The sequence below is a fragment of the Mustela erminea genome, chromosome 5 (assembly GCF_009829155.1).
Source record: "Mustela erminea isolate mMusErm1 chromosome 5, mMusErm1.Pri, whole genome shotgun sequence".
In the NCBI taxonomy this organism is placed as follows: domain Eukaryota; kingdom Metazoa; phylum Chordata; class Mammalia; order Carnivora; family Mustelidae; genus Mustela; species Mustela erminea.
In genome coordinates this window covers 48050530-48073090 of record NC_045618.1, presented here as the reverse complement: position 1 = coordinate 48073090, position 22561 = coordinate 48050530, and the positions used below count along the sequence as shown (strand labels likewise).

General features: G+C 51.9%; 1 protein-coding gene across 1 annotated transcript in view; it reads right to left on the bottom strand.

The window, feature by feature from the left end:
• The window catches only part of SMAD3 (SMAD family member 3), a 116684-nt gene extending 111162 nt beyond the window's left edge, over positions 1-5522 (bottom strand). Inside the window, exon 1 of the mRNA XM_032342976.1 lies at positions 4713-5522. Coding sequence (XP_032198867.1) covers positions 4713-4918 — 206 coding nt within the window. The 5' untranslated portion in view covers positions 4919-5522. The remainder of the gene's footprint in view (positions 1-4712) is intronic.
• Between the last annotated feature and the right edge of the window lie 17039 nt (positions 5523-22561).

Below are 22561 nucleotides of genomic sequence, written 5' to 3'. Positions count from 1 at the left end.
CTGCCTTGCTAATGGTACTAGATATTTAACAAATGAGTGAATAATTCAGTTAAGAACGAGGGATAAACACAGAAGGCTGAAAACGTAACACATATCTGCCGAACTCCCTGGTCTACAGAACATTTCCATAGGCCTTCCATCAGTCTGATTTCACAGGTACAGACGAGAAGGCTCTGAAACATTAAAGGGAACTCCTCAATCCATCGAGATGGGAAAATGGTAAGATCTAGGACTTGAATTCTCTTTTTTTTTTTTCCTGGCAAAAACAGATGGCGGCCATTATTTTGTTTTCTAGCAAGGACTTCCACAATATTTAAAAGACACCTTACAGGGCGCCTGGGTGGCTCAGTGGTTTAAGCCGCTGCCTTCGGCTCAGGTCATGATCCCAGGGTCCTGGGATCGAGTTCCGCATCGAGCTCTCTGCTCAGCAGGGAGCCTGCTTCCCCCCTCTCTCTCTCTGCCTGCCTCTCTGCCTGCTTGTGATTTCTCTCTCTGTCAAATAAATAAATAAAATCTTTAAAAAATAAAAAAAGACACCTTATAGTCCCCAGCCCCCACCCTCAAATCACTCCATGTTAGAACTCATTTTTCTTCTGATGTGGGGGGCGGATAAAAAAGCAATAGCAGTTAGACCCTCACTTAATGCCTTGTTAATCCTTCCCTTATTGAAGTGGAAGCTCCTCTCAGGCAGGAGCCATCTCAGATTTACCTACGCATCCTCTCCCATTGCCTGGAATATTGACTCAGACCTGGGAGGGGGCCCAGAACCATCAATGAATCAACAAGATCTAATCCCGTAGCCTCTGATCAGGAACTGGGAGCAAAGAGCTGTCTGTAAGATACACTAGCCCAAACATTCAACTCCTGGGTGCAAGCGGCAAGTTCCAAGGTTCCAAATGCCAAGGGAACACCAAATGTCTCCAAGATTCAGCCAGAGCTTGAAGCCAGCCCCGGGGGCAGCTTCTGTGGTCTGTAGGGCCCTTCCTCTCCCCAGCTCCCTGTGTGAAACTCCCTTCATCAACGTTAACCAGAGGAAAGAGTGGACGGACAGCCTCCCTGGCAGCCGGAAGTGGGCTTGCTTCCTGAGGGACCAGAGTGGTGCTCTGAGCCGCATCGAGGGAGGTGAGTGGACAGGAGATAGTGAGGTCAAGAGGGTATTAAAAAGACGCCACTCTTGCAGCCCTGGTCATAGGTCTGCCCCCAGATGTCTGAGAAAGGAGCCTTAAAGATGACGATCTTTTTCCTTTCTCCCTAGGGAGAGAGTAGCCTGGCAAATTCCAGGTGGTGAACAGGAGGAGGCCATGTTCAAAGAACAGAGTCACAGAGGAAGAGGAGATGGCACGTGTCAGACCCGCTGTCTGGTTCAATTCCCCCATTTTCCTCTGGACGTTGACACAAGAAAGCCCAGATTCCCTCCCAAACCAACCAGACTGGAAGCCTGGTCCAGCTCCCAACAACCAGGCCAAGGCATGGAGCCCATCAGTAGAAGGACAGTTACCAGTGTCCATCAAAACAAGTTATTCTTAAGTGTGCCTGGCCCGATCACTGACCCAGCATGAGCACACCTTCTCGTCCTCTCTGTGGTAAAGCTAGGACTCCATGCTTCCCAGCTGGCCAGGAAGATGCCTGCTGCCTTACTCAGATACTCGGGCAGGTGACGGGTAAGATGCTGTTATACAACTTGTCTAAGTTCTGCCCAGACTGCCAGACCTCAGAGTCTCCTGATAGCCTCTCGCCTGGTGAATCTAAATCAAGCTCTTACCACTTCCTTGGCACGGGTCTCTTTCACATTCTTGGTATCAGTAAGCCTGCATCGCTCCAGCTCTCCTGATCCCGAGACAGGTTACAGCCGGCGTTAACACAAGCAAGCCTGCCGTCTAGAAGACCCTAGGATACTGCTGTCCTTGCCAAAGGTTGCTGATGTTGATCATGATTACACATTAGCCAAAACACATTTGTCAAATCTCCCCAGACTGAGGTCTCCTAAAACCCCAGGGTAGTTTTAACTACTCAGTGCTCCATCCCCTTCCACACACCATGGGATAACTAGGTTAAACATCGCCCTTGGTCAGCTCTCCAAAGCCCTCGTTATACAAGGTAGTGTAGAGACAGCAGACAATTTGACAAACACCACCACCGCACTCTTTGGGGCTTAGCAGACACACTGATATCACCAACGTGGAGGCCAGCTAGACACCTCCCCAAGACATGGCCTTTAGTTTCCTGCCCACGACCAAAACAGTGGCAGCCGTTGCCAAGGGAGACAAGGTGACCCAGAGGCGTGGGCACAAAATCCGGGGATGGAAATCCATTTTGTCTGGATCCACCCAAGCAACTGGGTTTCCCGGAGAAAAGATTAAAAACAAAATCTACCTTCCTATTCGGCCCTTGCTAGGCAGGTAGAAGATACCGCACTCCTAACAGAGAGTCCTGCAAAGGCCGGGCACAAGTCAATCTGAACTCAGAAAGGTCCAAACTGTTCCTGTGCCTCACGCTGTGGAGGACCTTGGAAGAGGAAAGGGCAGGCCCTAGCTGAGCTTCCCTAGAGGGCAAACCCCGACCAAGGCAAGAGCAAGCAAGGGTTCTCCTTCAAGCAGTCACCAACCCAAAGACAGAATACCACCAACCTTACCAACAGAGATCCACAGCTCCCCCTTGCCCCAAGCTAACCGTGCTCTAGCATTCAGCAAAGAATGTATTCAGAACTTTGAAGTAGAGAGCAGCCCGTGGTAGGAAAAGGAGCACATGTGGTCAGAGTCCCAAGTCCACTGGGCCAACCCTTTTCATCTCCCTCCTCCAGTTTCTCAGCTTTAAAAAGGAGATAAATCTGCAGTCTGACGGCCTTATCTATTTTCCAGGAGTTTCTTTCTTGATTTCATTAAAACCATGTGAAAGTGCTTTGTAAACTATAAAGCACTTTACGCAGCTGCTCATTTTATAACTAATGCCTGCCTGTCTGTCTTTCTTTCTTTCTTTCTTTCTTTCTTTCTTTCTTTTCCTGTTTCAAGGCACAAAGCACTTGTCCTCAATGCACCCAGACAGGTAAGAAGGCACGTTTTGCACATCCCTCCCCAGATGCGAGAAGTATGACACTCATTCACCCTACCCCCGCCCCCCTAACCAAAGGAATAAAGAAGAATTCAGAACCAGAGCTGGGCCCAGAATCCAAGGCTCAAGACCCCATCACATCACACCACCGCCTCTGAAGTCAATTCTGGCTCCTGATCACAGGCCTAGGGCGCACTTCCCAGACGACACACCACCTTCCCTCCCCTTTATTGACTGGATCCACCCAGTTAAAAAAAATATACTACTTTTTAAGCCAGCTCTCCCACCATATGTGGCATTTCTTTCCAGAGGAGGCCCGTTCTGGGTTCCTGTGGACAGATGTTGCTTTGTGCCTGCCTCACACGGCTGGCAGGCCGTGTACAGCTGCCCCAAGCAGGTGGCCAAGGAAGCAGTCCACTCCTGGCCCAGCAGCAAGGCCCACAATCTCTGTGGAACTCGGGTCCTGCAGACCCTCTGCTCATTCCTCTGCAGCCTGGGACCCCCAGGGACATCCCACCCCTATGCACACACACAAACGTCTATGCACACACACAAACATCCTTGGTGCAGAGTCAGAATTTAAAGGGGGCCCAGAGGGAGAGACAGGAGGCTAAGTTGTCCCCCCTACCCTGACACACTCTCTCTCTCTCAAACACACACACACACACACACTTCCCAGCCAGGGGCAGCAACACTAAGAGAAAGCCCTGGGGAGTGAAGTCACTGACCCCTTCCATCAGCCATCTGTGAGCTCCCGCCTGACCTAACTAGCGCGAGGCGGAGGAGAAAGGAGGTCCAGACAGATGGCAAAGCGCTTTGGGAAGGAGGGCTCTGCAGGAATGCGAGGGCCGATGCGAGGCCCACTTTGGGGTGCGTTGTTATCTGATCAGCTCGAAGCTCGTTCTCTCCTCCATCAGCCCGCAATCTCAGGCTGAAAGCTGGACAAAACAATCGTCGGGGAAGGGGGAGAAGAGAAGACCCTAACCTCTGCCACTTGTCTCTCATTTGAAAGCACTGCGCGGCAACTAAAGTGCGTGTGTGCGGAGGGGGCGGGAGACTGGCACAACCGAGTCTAAAAATACTGGATAAAAATGCTAATCCCGAAGGCAAAGAGAGAACGAAGAAGGAATCTGTCAATCACGAGGCTCCCGCTCCTCACCCACAGCCCCAGCTGTACGGACTGCATTCCTGTTGCGGAGGAAAGAAGTGGGGGGACAGGACTGAAGGAAAGAAAGGGAGAGACACCACCACCTCCACGAGCGCGGGCCGCGGGGGCGGGAGGCGGCGGCGGAGGAGGGGCTCCGGCCCGCGGAGCTGAACAAAGCGGGCCTCAACTTCTAGCCCGCAGCTCCCGGGAGTGGGGGCTGCCAATTCCAGCAGCAACCCCCTTTCGCGGAGGTGAAACACGAATGTGAGGTCTGGAAGTGAGAGTGTCCCGTGGAAGCCCAGGCTCTGAATCTTTGCAAATCCAGAGAAGGTTTTGTTTGGGGTCCCCCCCCCAGCCTCTTCCGGACCACGCTCCCACTGCCCCCCCTTACACACACACACACACACACACACACACACACACACACACGAGCCCTTTAGCTCCAACCCCACCCGACCGGCCCCGCCATGCCAGGGGTCTGGGCGGGCGCGCCCCCCGGGTCGCTAGGGCCCCCCACCTGGGGATGGTGATGCACTTGGTGTTGACGTTCTGCGTGGTGATGGCCTTCTCCAGTTCGTCCAGCTGCCCCGTCTTCTTGAGCTTCTTGACCAAACTCTTGACCGCCTTCTCGCACCACTTCTCCTCCTGCCCGTTCTGCTCGCCCTTCTTCCAGCCCAGCAGGCGCTTCACGATCGGGGGGGTGAAGGGCAGGATGGACGACATGGCTGGGGAGGGCGCGCGGGCGGCAAGGGGCGCCCCCGGCGGGGCTGGGCGCTGTGGGGCGCCGAGAGGACGCAGAGGGGAGCTCGGCCGCCCAAACTTCGCCCCAACTCCCGGCGAACTTGCCCGTGCTCCGGGCCGGGCCGCGGCGCTGCAGCCAGCGGGGCTCGGCGCGCGGCCCTGCGCCCCGAGCGGTTCCCGCGGCGGGAAGGAGGGCGGCGGGGGAGGCGGGCGGACGGCCGACAGCGGCGCCGGGTCGGGAAGGCCCCGAACGCCGGGCGGAGGCGGCGGCCGCGAGACTCAGAGTGGCAGAAGAAAGTTTGGGTTTCCGCACGGGGTAGCTGTTTGGGTGCCGCCTCCAGGAAGGAAAGTCCAACCCCCCAGCCAAACTTTGCTCGCCTCGCTCGCTTTGATGCGCAGATCCCTCCGCCTCGGCAGCCTCGCTTCCCCGCTCCCCTCCTCCTTCCCGGCTCGCTCGCTCGCTCGCTCGCTGGGCCGGCCCGGGGCGTGCGCCGCGCTCCCGCTCCCGCTCCCTCTCCCGCTCCCGCCCGCTCCCAGTCTGTGTTTCATGCAAATCCGCGTGCAGCCTCCTTTCCAAGCGCTGTCACCGCCCCCTCGCCGCCGGGGCTCCCCGCCTCCTCCCCCGCGCCCCGCCGCCTCCGCCCCCGGGCGCCTTGCCCACCCCCAGCCTCCGGGAGGGCGCCCGGCCTTCCCCCTCCCGGCGCAGAGCACGCCCACGTGGGCGACCCTGGCCGGCGGCGGCCCTGCCTGGTGCGCGCAGGACCCCGCGCGGCCCGGACCTCGAGTCGGGCGGCCGCCGGGAGGAAGTCGTGGGAACCGAGCGGCGAGAGGGGAGGGCCGGGCTCTTGCCGTGGCTTCCACTCTCTGCACCCACACTCAGGAAGCTCCGTTGCAGTGTCGGGCTGAAGAGGGCCAGACTGGCAGCTAGCGAGCGCTCTCCGGCCCGAGGCTGGCGGCGCACCCATGGGGGCACCCGGGTCCGAGAAAGGGCGCGCGGAAGGCTGAGGCCCAGGAAGTCGGGGCGCGCTCTTGGATGTGCGCGGGCTGATGCCGGCCAGGTGCTTTGGCGGCGCCGGAGTCCCTGGAGCTGTTTTTGTTGTTGCGGTTGGGGTTTTGTTTATTGTTTTTTTATTCTCTCCTCGGTGAGATCACACCGGCTGAGAGCCCCCGAGTCTGTGTGCGAAGGAGAGAGTTGGGATGGGGGGATGGAGATTTGAGGATCCTTGAGACTCCCTGGATAATTGCCGGAGCCTGGGGTCCCTTGGGCCTTGTGAATCAAGTCCCAGGCAGAAAATGGGCCTCAAAGACATCTCTTGAGTTCATGAAGGAATGAATGGGGGCGCTTTCGAATTTATCCTGTGGGGGAGGGGGATTACATTACTGGGTGTTTGCAGTCTTATGATACAAAAAAAAAATCCAAAATTCGACACCCCCAAAACTAGGAGAAAGCTTTGTTTCCAAAGCTGTGAACTCGCAGAAAGTGGGGCAGAGGGGGCGTACTCGGGAGGTTTCTGTATTCAAACTTAGGCTCGGTGGGAAGCAAAGAAACCCCAAGATACTGGGGCGCCTGGGGATTGTCTCCCCACCAGCAGAATTCGGGGCCTTCTAGGCGCAAACCCTACAGTTGCGGTCGGGAGTTATTCCAGACCCTCTGGCCTTTTCTCCTGCTGCCCCTCCCCTGCCAGGCCTCTAGCCGGGTGTCTACAGCCTTTGTTTGTTTTTAACAGCAGGAAACCCCCCCGGTGAGAAAGACGTTATCCGCTAGCGGGTGGGGAGTTACAGAGCTCTGTGAGGTGTGGCCCAATCCACAAAATCCGCCGGGTAGCTGCAGGGGTCCCTGCCTTGGAGAGAATGGCCTCCCACAGGCCCATCAGCTGCCGGGGACGGCTGTGTTCTTCACACTCCCCTCCTAACTCTCCTGCCGCTTGGCCCTGAGAACCCCTGAACCCCAAGTGGGGCTTTCCCTTTCCTGGCTAGACCTCAGGTCACCTGCGGCCCCTGTAGTGTGAGGTTTCATTCGGTTCCTCCCAGCCCTCATCAGAAAAAAAAGAGAGAGAGAAAGAAAGAAAAGGAAACAACAGTCAACATGAATTGGTGGCTTTCTTCATTCCAGGTAACCCAAATGCTGCTTTCTGCTTTAATCGTCAGAACAGCGCCCCCAGGGAAGATATCCCTGTGCCTCCCATTTACAGGTGCACGTAGAGCCTACAATACTTAACTCGGGTTTCCAAGCTGGGGAGCTGGAACTTGAACCCAGTGCTCGGTGAGGCCGAAGTCCACATTCTTGCCTGTGTCTGCACATCACTGATAGAGCTCTTTGCAAAACAAAAGTTCTTTACGCAGGTGCACTATTGTGGTCCCGCAAGGAATGTTTGCTCCCTGATTAAATAGGGCTAGAAATAGCTTTCCTCTCAACCTCAGGCGGTGGTCTTTGTGGGAATCTCCTCGGAAAATCTTTGCAAACAGTCAAGTGCTGTTAAGGGACAGAACCACAGCTGGGGGCCCCCAGGGGCCGATGCCCCGAAGAGTGGTGCGTGGTTAAGCGAGAAAGTTATGTTAGACATGCGTCTATAGGATGCCTCTGTGTCACAGCCTCTTCTTCGTTTCTGGGAAGGCTGAAGAGGATGATGAAGGCCCCTCTCCTCGGGGAGCTCACAGCCTAGAGAAGCACCAAGGCATGGGAGGCGTGTGCCTGAGAGAAGGGGCCCCTGCAGGCATCACCTGCTAGTAAAACCTGAATTCTAACCTGAATATCAAATCATGCCGATGGGACTGCTGTGAGGCCATCGGATGAAGTAAGGGGCCCTCAGGCTCCCTCAGTGACTTGACCCGACATTCTGCCCTGGCTCCTGGCTCCCTCCGCCTCATGGAGCCTCTCCTCTCAGCGGTCAGAACAGAGAAAACAGTTGTTACTGTGCAGAGCAGTGAATCCAGGAAAGCATCAAAAGTGCCCTCCTGCGACGCGAACATCCCATTTCCTAGAGGCAGAAGCCACGCCTCATGGAGGCAGGCGTTGTCCTCCATGGAGGTCAGGAGCCAAAGAGATGGGGAAATTAAGCGGAGCGGAAGGGCATGGTGTGGACCTAACTCTAAAATCATGGCATGGGAAGAGCTCTTCTTCCAGTGCTCCCATTTTCCCAAGGGGAGGAAATAACTAGTCAGCAGCTAGTTAGCGTGGCTGACATACACTCTCTTGCACTTCTTCACAGGCTGACAGGGACAGTCGTGTGTGAAGAAAAACAGGGCCGGATCCACGTGTGAGTCCAGCAATGCCGTTTCGGGGCTAGTCCTTTCTCCTCTGGGCTCAGTCTCTCCACAAGAAGAGTTGAGGGGCTAAACCCAGTTTCAACCAAGCGGCAAGGAGGGCTGAGGAACGGATTCCTTCCCCACCCCAACCCCCCTGGGCCAAGAGGACCCTTCGTGCTCCTGTGACTCTGGGCGGTGAATGGGAGGAGGGCTCCAGATGAATAGGAACCCTGTTCTGGCGCCTGGTCTCCCGGGGCCCAGCCAGGCCAGCTTTTGCAGAGGTTGTCCTTGGAAGGGAAACATGAGCCCAGTTAATTTTTCATCACCGTAAGTGCAAAGTTCAAGAGAGGTGGGATGGGGCTGGAGGCAGCGAATCTGTTTCCCTGGGAATAGTCAGTCCTATCAGGAATCGCCTCGCAAATGGACTTGCCAAAGGGTTCTCGCAGATTTGGAGTGCCTCCCAGGTAGAACACTGGAGAGAAAGAAACACATGACTTCATTTCTGATTATTTTTTTTCCATGAGCTAAAGGATGGATGTTTAATCAACAAGTGGCAAATCTAGAAAGAGCTTTAAAATTGTTCTGTCTTCATGTCACACAGACATGAAGGGACATCTGGTGAAGAGAGGTGACTGGCAGATCTAAGTCAGATTCGAGGCAGGACTGAAAGTCTCACCGGAGTGGCCTCATCTGAGAGAGCGCGTTGGCCTGTGGCTCTGTGCAACCCCTTACACGTGGGAGCCTGCCCCATGGTGCCAGACAGAGCTGGGTTCGATTTCCAGCTGGTTCGACTTCCGGCTCTGTGACTTTGGGCAAGTCCCTTACCTCCCTGTGGGTCAGTTTCCTGTTCTATAAAATGGAAATAATACACCTCTCAGGGTTGCCGTAAGGAATCCAATAACCTGTGAGCTTGCCACAAACACACGGTACGTTCCACACAGAGTAGGGATATGGTGGGTGCTCACCACAGAGTACTAGAACAATGAGTACTAGTACTAGTACTAGAAAAATGAATACTAGTATTAGTGTTAGTATTACAACAATGAGCGCGGCACACACAAAGCAAACAGACGGATCTTAAAAACAGTGCGGAGAGCAAATAGGAACACAGAGAATGAGGTAAGTAACATAATGCTACTTGTGGAGAAAATTACATATACAGGGAACAACTGGGTGCTTTCTGAAAGATGTTTTAAACAAAAAGATACGTGTTGAACCACTTCACACTCATTCATATGGGTAGTATTTTTAAAAAGAAACAAAAGAACCAGTGTTGGGGAAGACAAGGAGAAACCGGAACCCCGTTGGGATGTAAATGCCACAGCCACTGTGGAGAACTGTATGGTGATTCCTAAAACCAAACCAAACCAAACAAAAGCAAAAACAAAACAACAACAACAACAACAAAAAAGAACAACGAACAACTACACACAGAATTACCACTTGATCAAGCAATTCCACTCCTAGGTTTATACTCATGGGATGCCAAAGCAGGGACAAATGGCGACGGCTATTTGTACACTGTTTGTAGCAGCATAATTCATGAAAACCAAAAGGTGGAAGCAACTCTGGGTATTCTGCTTGTGGATGAATGAATAAACAAAACATGGTATATACACATACAATGGAATATTATTCAGCCTTCACAAGTTTCCAGAACCTTGGAGCCCAGTAATCATGATCTCTCATGGTGCAGAGCACAGTCAAGACTATTTCACATGTCCCACATTGTAGCCACCCCTAGGGACATAAAGACGTAGGGGTGCTCCATAGGGCAGCGTAGGGTGCTGAGGGTCAGGAGACTAGCACCATTTGTGGGTCTGCTCTATGCCGGGCTCTGGGCCCCGGACCTCAAGGATAGGGTCATGTTTGAAGTTATCCCAGTTGCCACATCACTGTGGGTACTTCACAGAGCACAGGGACACCTGGAGCTCAGCTGCTGTTACTCAAACAGGACCACTGACCCCAACCTGCCGGCCCAGCACTGCCCCTCTGTCCCCAGAACCCCCTGCAGGGTGCTAATGACAGAGTGCCCCTGGGAGCAGAATGGGTGGCAAAAGGAGCTGGTGCAGGTGCTGGCCAAGGAAGGCACTGGGAGGGACCAAGTCTGACTCGGGGAAATTTGGGTCAGGACATTGGACTTAGGGCTAGGAAAGATCCCTGCATCTCTGTGCACACGGAGGCACAGGATCAGGGCTGTGAGGGAGGACAGGAAGGGCCTGCAGGCAGGTGGCTGGAGCTCAGGGCAGAGTTCACAGAGCTATTCTGAGTTCTGCAGGAGTTCCTTCCCAGCATTCAGAAATTGCAGGAGTTGGGGACCAGGAGAGACTCCTGGTAGGGGGATGTGTGTGTGTGCTCACGCGCGTGTGTGTGATGTCTGCGTCTGCCTGTGCCTCTGAGTTCCGTCTTGGTGGATCACATTATTTCACTGAGTCCAGCCTTATATGTGTAAGTGAAACAGGTAGGTATATGTTTTGTGAGTTTTCTCCCTGAGCCCGTGTGTTTTTTTTTGCGTTTGCATCTTGGATGTGTGTGTGTTTGTAGAGGTCTCTGTGTTTCCCCTCTCCTATTTTCTGGGAGAGTAAGAGTCATAAACACAGCCTTGGCTTCAGCCCAGGATCTCCCTCAGTCCATGGTTCAGTTTACAATGTGAACCTAACAACTAGTAGCTGGAAAATTGTTGGTTCATTATAATTGCATTCATTTTAAAAGCACACACACACACACACACACACACAGCCACCAAAGAGTGTGCCAAAATGAAAACATAGTTCCATAAAGGCAGTGAGATTGTATGCCTTCAAATTATTTTTAATATAGTGGCATGCTCTTTTTACATTAAAAATGAATAGCTTATACCACATCAAAGTTACACCTCAATTTTTAAGAAAATTTAAAAAGCAAGTGAGAAAACAATGTGTAGGATGAAAGGGGAGTTGGGTGTCTCCAGGGTTCTGGAAAGTGGAACGGAACCAAGCAGTGGGTCTTTGGACTGTCAGGTCTGAGAGCAGCGCATGCTCCTGGGGGCCCTGGGGTCCGGTCTGTGCTTCTTTGTAGTCACGCCGTGGGTATGAGAAGGGAGAAGCCGAGTCCTTACCTCTCAAAACACACACCTAGAACACGCCCCACCTTATATACGACTCAGCATCTAAAAACAAACATCCTATAGCTGACTCAGACTTTGAAGTTAAATAGAAGTTAGAGAAACAAGGAAAAGCTGTGTCTCTTCCAAGAGTTTCAACCAAAATGAGCTTGGTAGTGCGCTTTGTTACAAGAATCGAATGTTCGCATTCCAGGGAAAACTGTCAAGCTTTGTAACAGCATTAGTAATGGAGGTTATGTGAATAGGAAAGCAGTGAGGTTCTGATCCACTCCAGGGCATGGATGAGTTTGCAAACCTAATGCTAAGGGAAAGAACGAGTTACAAAAGAACACATGTTGTATGAATTGCTTTACGGAATGCCCAGAGTAAGCTGATCCACAGAGAAAGAAAGTGGATTACCGGTTCCGGGGTGGGGGGTTGGGGGGGGAGTGTAGGGGAGTGGGGGGTAGGGTGCAGAGTTACCTTCAAGGGTAATGAAAGTGCTCTAAAATTAAGGGAGGGGACGGTTGCACAACTCTTTGAATACGCTAAACCCCCATGAACTCTTCATTTTGAAATGGGGGGGTTGTAGGATATGTGACTCATATCTCTTAAGATGTTTTTAAAGATAGCAATAACGGGGACGCCTGGATGGCTCAGTCGGCTAAGCGTCTGCCTTTGGCTCAGGTCAAGATCCTGGGATTGAGTCCTACATCGGGCTCCCTGCTCAGTGGGGAGCCTGCTTCTCCCTCTGCCTCTGCGCCTGCTCGTGCTCTTTCTCTCTCAAAGAAATAAATAAAATCATTAAGAAAAAGGGGGAAAAAAGGATAGCAATAAAGGCTAACAGGGACTGAGGTCTTATAAGTGGTAGGCCCTGTTCTAAACACGTCACATGGATGACATTAACTCATGTAGGTTTTACAACTACCTGTCTTTGGCGTGATTATCCTCACCTTTCCCGAAAGAAGACGCGGAGGCATGGCCAGGGGGCGTCCGTGAGTGGCCTCCTTAAGGTGATCCAGGCACCTTGCTAGACAGCCCTGAAAACAAGCCACAACCACTAACTAGAAACAACCACCCTATAGTCATTTGCTTTTTCATTGAATATATCGTGAACATCTATGTCAATCAATATACACTGACTTCATTCTTCTGAGTGACTGGGGAGCCTTCTGTCACTCGGATCTCTCAAAACGTATCCACACCCGTTTCCCATGCTTGGGCATCTAGGTTGCTCTCGATTTTATGTGGTATGAAGGAAAGTGCGGCTTTCAACATTTGGGGGCCTGTGCCTTGTGTACATCTTTGATTTTTTTTCTTAGAATAAGTCCCTAGAAGGAGAATTATTACTTTCGATGCCTTTACCAAAGGGCCCCTGCCAAGTTGCAGGCTTATCCTCCCCTCACCAGCTTTTTGAAGTGAGATCACTCCTGAACAGATTCCTTTCTCACTGTCTCATTCAATGCCAGCAGCCCCATTCGAGGGGAACACGCGTTGCTTGAGCTGTAGTAACTTTTTTTGTTTTCTACCGAAACCGACCAATGAAAAGGGGTCTTCGCTGAAGGAAAGACCTCCGGGCGCAGAGCGGAGCGCTGCCTGCAAAGGTAAGGAATCACAGCTGTCATTGTTGGCGGGTGGCATAGAGACACATTTTTCAGACCTCTTCCCTGCTCTCCCAGAGGGGTTTATGTTCCCCAGAGCCGGATGCTTGCCTCTTTCCTTTTACGGCCTCTCCCTGGGTGACTGCATTTACCCCGGAGTCTTACCTAACCTTAATGCACGAACGCCCAAATCTAAGGGACTCTGTCTCAAACTGTCACCTGGACATCCACAGTCATCTCAAGTCAGTGAACTCATCAGCACCCCCAAAACCTCATTCTCAGTTCTCCTTCCTCCAAGGGTATCACCAGTGTCTACAGCCCCCCCACCAGCAACCCAGAGACTGCTGCCCTCTCTCAGCCCTGGAGGGGCAGCCTGTCACCAGACCCTGTTGAACCGGCCTCCCTCTCCCCTGGCCTCCATCTTCTGGGGCCTCTCACCGCTCCCCACCGATCATTACAATAATTTTCTCATTGCCTCCATCCTCCATTTGCTGCCAGAGTGAGCATTTCACGACACAGATCTAACCTGCACCTCCCTGCTTCTAAGAGGTGCTTTCAGGGACCTGCTAGTGTCTACGACAGGACTGACCACTGATATAGGAGAGTGACAAGTAATCTCACATTGTCCCGAGGCTGTGTGCAAATAAAGGAAAAAGGAACAGGTCCAGTTAAGTTTGATAAGGTATTTTATTTCATCTAACATATCCAGGATGTTATTTCAACATGTAACCATTATTAAAATGTTCTCAGTTTCATGGTCTTTTTCATACGAAGTCTATGAAATCTGCTGTGTATTTCATACTTCCATCTCACTTTGGACTGGCTGCATTTCAAGTGCTCAGTAGCCACGTGTGGCCAGTGGCTGCCCTGTTGGAAAACGCTGGTCTAGACAATGGAGTCCACAGTCCTTCGTATGGAGTGTTGTGACCGAGCCCGTGGCAGCCTCTATCCCTCTCCCTGTGCCCCACATCATATCCTTGCAGGAATCACAGATACTCCGGATTCTTTCATGCTACCGTGCCTTTGCTCAGGCCACTCCTTCTTGCCTTCTGGGTCCTATCCATTCCTTCCAGCTCCACACTCTGCCTCTTCAACTAGATGAACCTCTTCCTCATCCTTGACCTCAACCTCAACTAGGTTCAAGCCCCTCATGAAACCTTTACTCCTCTGGTTCCCTGGATAGAACTGAGGCCCCACTCAGCCCTGTTCAGACCTCCATGCTGATCCTAGCACCCGTGATTCCATTTATTTGTTTATTTAACTGATCCATCCCACTAGATTTTAAACCTTAATGTCAAGGACCTTGTCTTGTTTTTCCATCCCTAGCACCTGTGCCTGAGCACACTGCAGGTGCCTAATGCCTGTTTGGCGGATGAGATCATTAATAATTAGAAAACAGAGGCCCAGAAGGATTAAGTGATGTGCTTAAGGTCTCATAACTAAAATGTGGCCTCCTGACTTACATGGCAGGCTCTCAACCCAGTGCTCATCCCACCAATGGGCTAAGGGCTGTCAGAGAGCCTGTTTTTCGGGGTATGCATGCAAGGATCTACATGAAGATGGGTTTGAGGGGTCAGTTGCTAAAATCCAGGCAACCTGACCCACAATCCTGCTGGTCTCCGGCATGGATTCAACTCTAGCTGCCCTGTATTTTACCGTCCTCAGATGATGACTAGGAAATGATAGGACCAAAAGAAACACAGAAGTGGGGTGCAGGACAAACCACAGCTGTTAATCGGGGCTGACCTGACTCACAGAGAAGGAGGATGGCTTTAACTGGGGTCGCCTTTCCTGTGAGGTGCTCACTAGGAGCCCAGCTAGCTGGCAGAACAGACAGCCTGCAGAGCTGCGGCGGGTGGTGGGGGGGGGGTGCGGCTGGCTCTGTTGATGGACCTGCCCCCTACCCACAGGCTGGTCACACCTGCAGCTTCAACGTCCTCATCTGTGAAAGGAAGGAATCCGACTGGCCTTGGATGCCCTCCAGACACGACTCCAGCACCCTCCTTTGCATGCCCCACGGCAGACACTGCCAGTGGATTACGGAGTTCTTTCTTGCCTGAAGATCCTTCTTTATGCTGTGCCTCGAATCTGTCATTGTTCCAGTCGAAGCCTGTTTGCCTTTGAGACTCTTCTAGCTCTGACCTTCTAATTCCACCGTAGACACATTCCTCTGGTCTCTGGGGATCCCCCAGCGGGATGCAAATGACTGTGGGAGAGTAACACCTCGTGTTCTTGTCAGCTTTCATCACAACCTCTTCTCGGGGCCTGAACCTGCCCAGGCCACCCAAGAAGCCCGGGAGGAAAGCTAGGGGAGGAGGTGGTGGCCGGAGAGGAAGTCCAGCGCGCACTGGGGCAGCAAGGCACACCAGCCCACTTTCCTTTGTGATCACATCGGGCCTGCTGCCTGAGCGTCCATTGTGGGCACCCTGGTTCAGGGGGCTTTGTAGACGAAATACGTCACCAGAGAGGCTGACTTCCGGCCCTTGAGGAGCACGCAGTTTAAACTGGGAGTCACAAAGTAAGAGCTGCTCCCCGTGACTTGAATAGACAAGAGTGGGAACTCGTTTAGGTAATTACTGGATGTGCCCCCAAGTGTCCAGGACAGCCACTGGCACAAACTGGTCTCTCAAGAAGTATTTGAATGAATGAAAAATGAGCAGACACGCACAGTAACAAAGAGACATTCTCCGTCCCCAAAGCTGAGCTGGGCCGGGTGCTGAGCTGCCTCCTTCCCTCCCACATCCCCTTTCCTGGGTTTCCAAGGCAGGCCGCGTTTGTCTTAGCTTGATGTCTGAAGCACACACAATTCGAGGCTCCTCTTTGGATCCACACCCCACTTTCTGCGGTTCAGGTGCATGTTACACATCCCTTCAGCGTATTTGGGCCCCTGTTGTTCTTTTTTGAGCAGAGCTGGGCCCGGTGTTTGTAGGAAGGCGTTACATAGACAGGCGTCAATGGAGACTGCCTCAGGGGATCTGATAATCCCTTCGTGGAACCCCATCTTGTGGAAAGCTGGGCGGGGGGTTCCCAGCCCCACAGTCCAGCATTTTGATTCAGGGCTAGGAGCTGATCTGTCTGTGGGAAACTTGTCCACGGGGGTCAGTCTGCATTAGGAATCAGTCCTTGCCTGGCCAGATGAGGAAACTCCAAACACGGTAATCGTGAAAGGGAACGGTGTGTTTTTGTTTTGTTCTCCCTTCAAACTGGAGCTAAGGAAACTTGCTGAGCCCATCCGCACGTGTGGCTGTGTCTGTGCACCTGTGCAGGGGCGAGGGGAGGGGAGCGCAGGCTCTGCCCACAGCCGAACACAGCACTGCTTGGCCTCAGTCCTCTTCCGGGAAGCGGTCATACCTCATCTGATCTAGAAGACGTGTGCTGAGCACCCACTATGCGCCAGGCCCCTTGGCAGACTGGGTGACCCAGGAGGAAGAGCCAGTACGTGCCTTGGCCATTGGCAAAGCCACCGCCACCCCCTTTCCCAACCTGCCCCCAGCCCAAGGAGAAAATCCCGGCTCCCTTGCCTCCATCCTGGATTCTGCAGTGAGAATCTCTAGACGGAGTCTATTTTGGGTTCAGCGCACATGGATGGATGGCGCTTATTCAGGGTTAGAACTGAACAGTTAGAACTGTTTCTGTTTGGGTTTCATACAAGAAACCTGGATCTCTCCAGGGTGTCCCGGGGTCTTTTCCCAGCCCCATCCTAGCGACAGTCCCTGTGGGAGCACAGACAAGACCAGACATGTTCTCTAGGGTGAGGAGGACCACACAGGGCAATTACCACAGCCCCTCCAAGCCTCGTTCTGTTCGTCTAAAGCAGGGAAGAGGAACAAGGGGTCCCTGTGACCACACCGCCTGGGCACTATCGTTCCAGAGCCCCAAGCAAAAGCCACACCCATGCCCGTGTTCCCCGGGACCAACACCATCATGTCAGGGACTAGAGGTCTGCTAAACCCAGAATCTGCCGATGGAGGGGTCAGGGACTAAGTTTCCTTCCCCAGCTCTGCCAGGATTTCCACGAGATCCTACATTCAAGAGTTCTTTCCAAACACAAAGAGCCACTTTCTGTGGCTTACGATCGACAAGAGTGTCATAGAGCTTCCCGAAGAGTCACATGCTCACCTATACCATGAGGTAATAAACACACCCGAGGGAGTAGGTGGGAAAGGCTTTGGCAAGCTACCTGGTGGCGGGCCCAGATAAACAAACGGCCTGAGCATCTTCTCTCTTGTCCCCGCCCACCCGCCTCTGGGCCACCTTCACAGCCATAATGAGCACTCCAGGCCACCCCCCACCCCCACCCCCCCACCCCTCCCCGCAGAGTGATGTGTATCCTCATTTACGTGTCAGCTCCTTAAGTCCCCCCTGACCCTGGGGCCCTCCGATGAAAGGTCCAACTCCACAACTTGAACAAATCCAGGTAAATGTGGGGGAAAAGCACTGTTTTTGCAAAAGGCTGGAGATCCAAGCAGAGCTCACCTCCCCCATGGGTGCTTCTTCCTCTCGCCTCAGAAGGGCCAGTGGGGAACGACTGAGGCCACAGAAGAGGGAGTCCCAGTCCTTGCAGCATCCTCCCCCTCCTCCCCAGGCACAGCTGGGGTCTCCCTGTGCTCCAGTGGGACCCACTGCTCAGGGGCAAAGTGCTCCCCCTCTCCCCCCAGACCTGAGATGGAGGGTAAGGTGACCAGAAAAATAGGTTTTGGATTTCTTTGACCTGGGTCTCAAACTCCACCTCCCCATTCATCTTACCAGGTTAAGACACAGCTCTAGTGTGAACTAATTTCCCCATCTCTGGGCTATGCTATGGCAAATAACTTACGCATGAGTAATGTGGCCATGTTTGTGCAGAGTTTATTTAGATAAGAAAAACAACCCCAGGCCTCAGGGGAGGGACAGCTCAGCACTGCAGGGCCAACCCTGTTTCCTGGGCCTGCCTGGGAGGGCCAGACCCTCGGGCTGCTGGAGCGGCCTTGGAGGGCTCCTGAAGAGCCTGCCTGTCCCCAGACACCTCTGGCCTGTCCCAGACACCTCTGAGTACTGCCACAGGGAGTAAAGGTTGGGGGGAGGAGCTGAGGATGGTGGACAGGAAGGCTGGGAATTGGACACTGAGTCAGCTCTGTCACTCCACAGTTGTGTGGCCCCAGGTAAGATACCTCTAGTCTCTGTACCTGAGTTTCCCCCTCCTTGAAAAGGGTAGGTTGGGGACGTCTAGGGGGCTCAGTCGGTTGGGTGTCCGACTCTCGGTTTTGGCTCAGGTCATGATCTCAGGGTTGTGGGACTGAGCCCCATGTTGGGCTCCACACTCATCAGGGAGTCTGCTTATCTCACTCTCTCTGCCCCCCCCCCTCAGTCTGCCTCTCTCTCATAAATAAATAAAATCTTTAAAAAAAATAATAATAACAGCAGGGCCTACAGAATGGCTGAAAAGATTGAGAGACCATGTAAGGGAAAGTACCTTGGAAATTGCAGAGAGCAATGCACCGGTTAGTTATTAATTAATGTCCGGTTTAAGACCATGTTTTCAGGCCACACACACGTGTGGAGGGGACACCATGCTGGGAGGGAAAGGCCTGTGTCCAGGTCCCGAATCTGGCGCTGGCTAGTCACGTGACCTCAAGTCTCTTCCCCTTCCTGAGCCTCTACATTCTCCCCTGTGAAGTGGGGCTAGTCGTTTCTCATTAAGCTGTCCTCAAGGTTTGAAGGGACAAACAGACATGAAAGTGGTTTTTGAACTGCAGAACGGTGCCAGGTTATGCAAAAGGTTATTTGTCAGTCAGTCCGTCGACAAATGCTTCTCGAGCTGGACACCGAGGATCTGCAAGGAAAGCAGCCAGCCAGAGAGAGGAAGAAGGCTTCTGCACACCAGGAGTGAATGAAACACACGAAGCAAGACGAGGGGCAGACTGGCCTGGGCTGGCGGGGGAGTCCCTCATCTCCTCCTGGCTGACACAGGCTGATCGTACCTAGAAAACCTTGTGAGCAATGCCTTGGCCCCATTACTTGTCCTTAAACTTTTTTAAAAAACCAGATTAATAATAATAAATAAATAAATAAATAAAAAGCAGAATCCAATTTTCAAGTGAAGAGTGAAACAGAACACAGAGAGTAGGAAAGGACCTTAGCTAGCCACAGTATATAATAAACTCCTACAAATGTGTAAGAAAAAGGTGATTCGATTTTTTTTAAAAACTGAACTTGAACAGGCCCTATATAAACAAGAATTAACCAGAGGCCACAAAGCATTTGAAAACATTCAACATTGTTAATCATCAGGAAAATGTGAATTAAAACATAATTCTATACTGCACTGATCGGGATGGCTAAAATTTTAAACACCAACAACACCAAGTATTAACAAAGGATATGGGTTGACCAGAACTCCCAATCATTACTGGAGGAAATATACACTGGTGCAGCCACCTTGGAAAATTGCTTGATAGCATCAATTACTAAATGTGTGTACACAACCCTCAGAAATTCTACGCCTGGTTATATACTCAACAGTGACTGGGTCCATCAGAAGATATGTGCATGAATCCTTATACAGTCATGAGATCTTCAAACTGGAAATAACCCAAATGCCCATCATCACTAGAACAGATTAATTAGAGTAGAGTCACACAATATTATACAATAGCAGAGAATGAACTATGCTATACACAATAATCTTGTAGGTAAATCCTCTAGACGAAGAGCCAGATACAAAACAGAAAATCCTGTAGATCATTTATGCAAAGGTCAAAGTCAGCAAAACTAACCCATGTGACAGAGGTCATGCTGTTGGTACTTTGGAGAGGTATTGCCAGTGAAGCGGCATGAAGAGCTTTCTGGAGTCCTAGAAATGTTCCATATTTGATCCAAGTGGTGGTTACACAGCCACATTAATTTGTAAAATTCTTCAAGATACATGCTTAAGATCTGTACACTTAATGGAAAACAGCATGGAGGTTCCCCCCAAAATTACTGTATGATTCAGTAATCACATTACTGGGTATTTACAAAAAAAACCAAACATAAAAACCCCAATTCAAAGAATGCACACAGCCCTATGTTTATCACAGCATTATATATATATGTATATATATACATACATATATATATAATGGAATATTACTCAGCCATAAAAAGGAATGAAATCTTACCATTTGCAATGACCTGGTTGGAGCTAAAGAGTGTAACACAAAATGAAGTCAGTCAGTCAGAGAAAGACAGATACCATATGATGTCATATACACGTGTAATTTAAGAAGCAGAACAAACAAGGAAATAAAAAAGAGAGAGAGAGAGATAAATCAAGAAAGACCCAGAACACTGGAGAACAAACTGATGACTACCAGTGGGGAGGTGGGTGGGAGGAAGGGAGAAATAGGAGATGGGGATTAAAGAGTACACTTATCAGGACGCCTGGGTGGCTCAGTCGGTTAAGCCGCGCTGCCTTCGGCTCAGGTCATGATCCCAGGGTCTTAGAATCAAGTCCTGCATCAGGCTCCTTGCTGGGCAGGGAGCCTGCTTCTCTCTCTGCCTCTGCCTGCCACTCTGCCTGCTTGTGCACGCTCTCTCTCACTCTCTGACAAATAAATAAATAAACTTTTTTTTTAAAAAAAGAGTATACTTATCATGACAAAAAAAAAGTTTTGTGCAAGTGATACGTTCACAACTTAAAAAACAAAAGAGACATGTACAGAGAATGGGGTATATATAAGTATGACATATATAAGTATGACATTGAGAAGTGTTTCATCCACAGGGAGGGAAAGACCACTGCGAACAGCTTCATGGAGAAGGGAGGCTTTTACTTGGATCTTAAAAATAGAGATGGGGCGCCTGGGTGGCTCAGTGGGTTAAAGCCTCTGCCTTCAGCTCAGGTCATGATCCCAGGGTCCTGGGATCGAGGCCCGCATAGGGCTCTCTGCTCAGCGGGGAGCCTGCTTCCCTTTCTCTCTCTCTGCCTGACTCTCTGCCTACTTGTGATCCCTGTCTGTCAAATAAATAAATAAAAAATCTTAAAAAAAAAAAAATAGAGATGGGGGCCGAGTTATTTCCAGAGTACAAGACTGGGCAGTGAGAAAGCACAAGATGGGCTTAGTGAACAGAGAGAAAGAGGCTGGAGAAGTGCAGGGCAGGGCTGGGCGGAGGAGATGGGAACGGCTCTTGCATGGTGGAAAAAGTCCAGACATGGGTCTGGTGGTCTCAATGCAAAGCCCAGGTCCACTACAGGCAAGCTCTGTGACTTTAGGATGGTCACCTCACCTCTGAGACTCAGGGCCTCCTTTTGCAAGATGGAAAGTGATAGGAAATAACGCACGCAAGCTGCCTAGTGTGGTGGCAGCATACGGTCCTCCGGACCCAGGAGTGCCCCCAGTCACTATCACTGGGTTTGGGAATTCTCCTAACAAGATGCTATGAAGGGGTGCTTCCTGTTTTTATCTCAGTTGACACCCCGGAGGCTTGAAATAACACAATAGATGCCGAGCATGGCCCCATCATAAAGCAAGGGCCTGGGCCATCTGTGTAGGACAAGCTAAGAGATCATGGAACATTCTGCCAGCACCTCCATGGTAACAAGGAACGGAATGGAAAAAGAACAGTTGTCAGAAGTTCTTAGAAGAGAGTGGAAAGTGTGTCATGTGTGCCCAGGACCCACAGGAGAAAGGAGGCAGCTCTTCAAGAGGGGATGTGGAGAGATGGTTACGTGCCTGCAGAGTTGGGGGACACAGGGACTGCTGATGGATGACACATGTCTGTGTTACTGAAAGGCTGTTGGACAGGCTGGAGCAGGGACAGAGGAGCTGTTCCGGGAGGGAGCATTGCACTGTGGGCTGGTCAAGGGCAGCCCCACTGGGTCTCCAATGGGATCTCCTTGCAGATGACATCTGGAAGTGGGGAGGGACTCTTAACAGAGTGGTGGTCACCAGAGAGCCGAGGGCTTGGGGCGGGGGGTGGCCCTAAGTAGCAGAGGGGAGAGATGCACCGCCCACAGTGGGGCACCCCACAAAAAATGCTGGGGCACTAGAACGACCCCACCCCAGCCATGGGTGACTTGTCCTGCCCCCCACCTCTTCTGAACCCCATGTCTGCCCTGCAGCTGGCCCCAGCAGTGACCCGTGTGGCAGCAGACACAGAGCCAAGTAAGCGAAGCCATGGCCATGGCCTTGACCTCCACTTCCCCAGGGCTAGCCTGTAGCAGGCCTAAGCTACAGGAGGGAAAGCTGTAATTAGATCAGCGCTGACATTTTTGATATTAAACTAGACTACTTTCCTATCTCCTGAAGTGAATCTGTCTTGAAGGCTAAGAAGGGCCCAGATAAGCTGCAAGACCTGCCTGAAGCTGTATTGTCAAGTAAGAAGAAAGACAGTATTCTAAAGAGGATTGGGGGTGGGGGGAGGGAGGTAGAGTTGACTCTGTCTGTACGGTGGATCCGGCTGGAACCATGGCATGGTTGAGTGTGGGTAAGGGTGCCCGGCACCTCCTAGGTGCACCTACTCCTTCCCCTGGACCCCGGGAGGGGCCAATTCCAGCCCAAGAAATGCGTTCCAGTCCCAGGAAGGCCTTGGCTCCAGGCTGGAGGCTGACAAGGAAAAAACTCCTCTGCACGATGTTGCCTCGGCCTCTGGAATTCACCCTTGCCCCACTGCCCTCTGCTGAGCGTCCCTGCCTATTCCAGCCCAAGCACGAAGCTAGGGCTCTGGGAGGGCCCC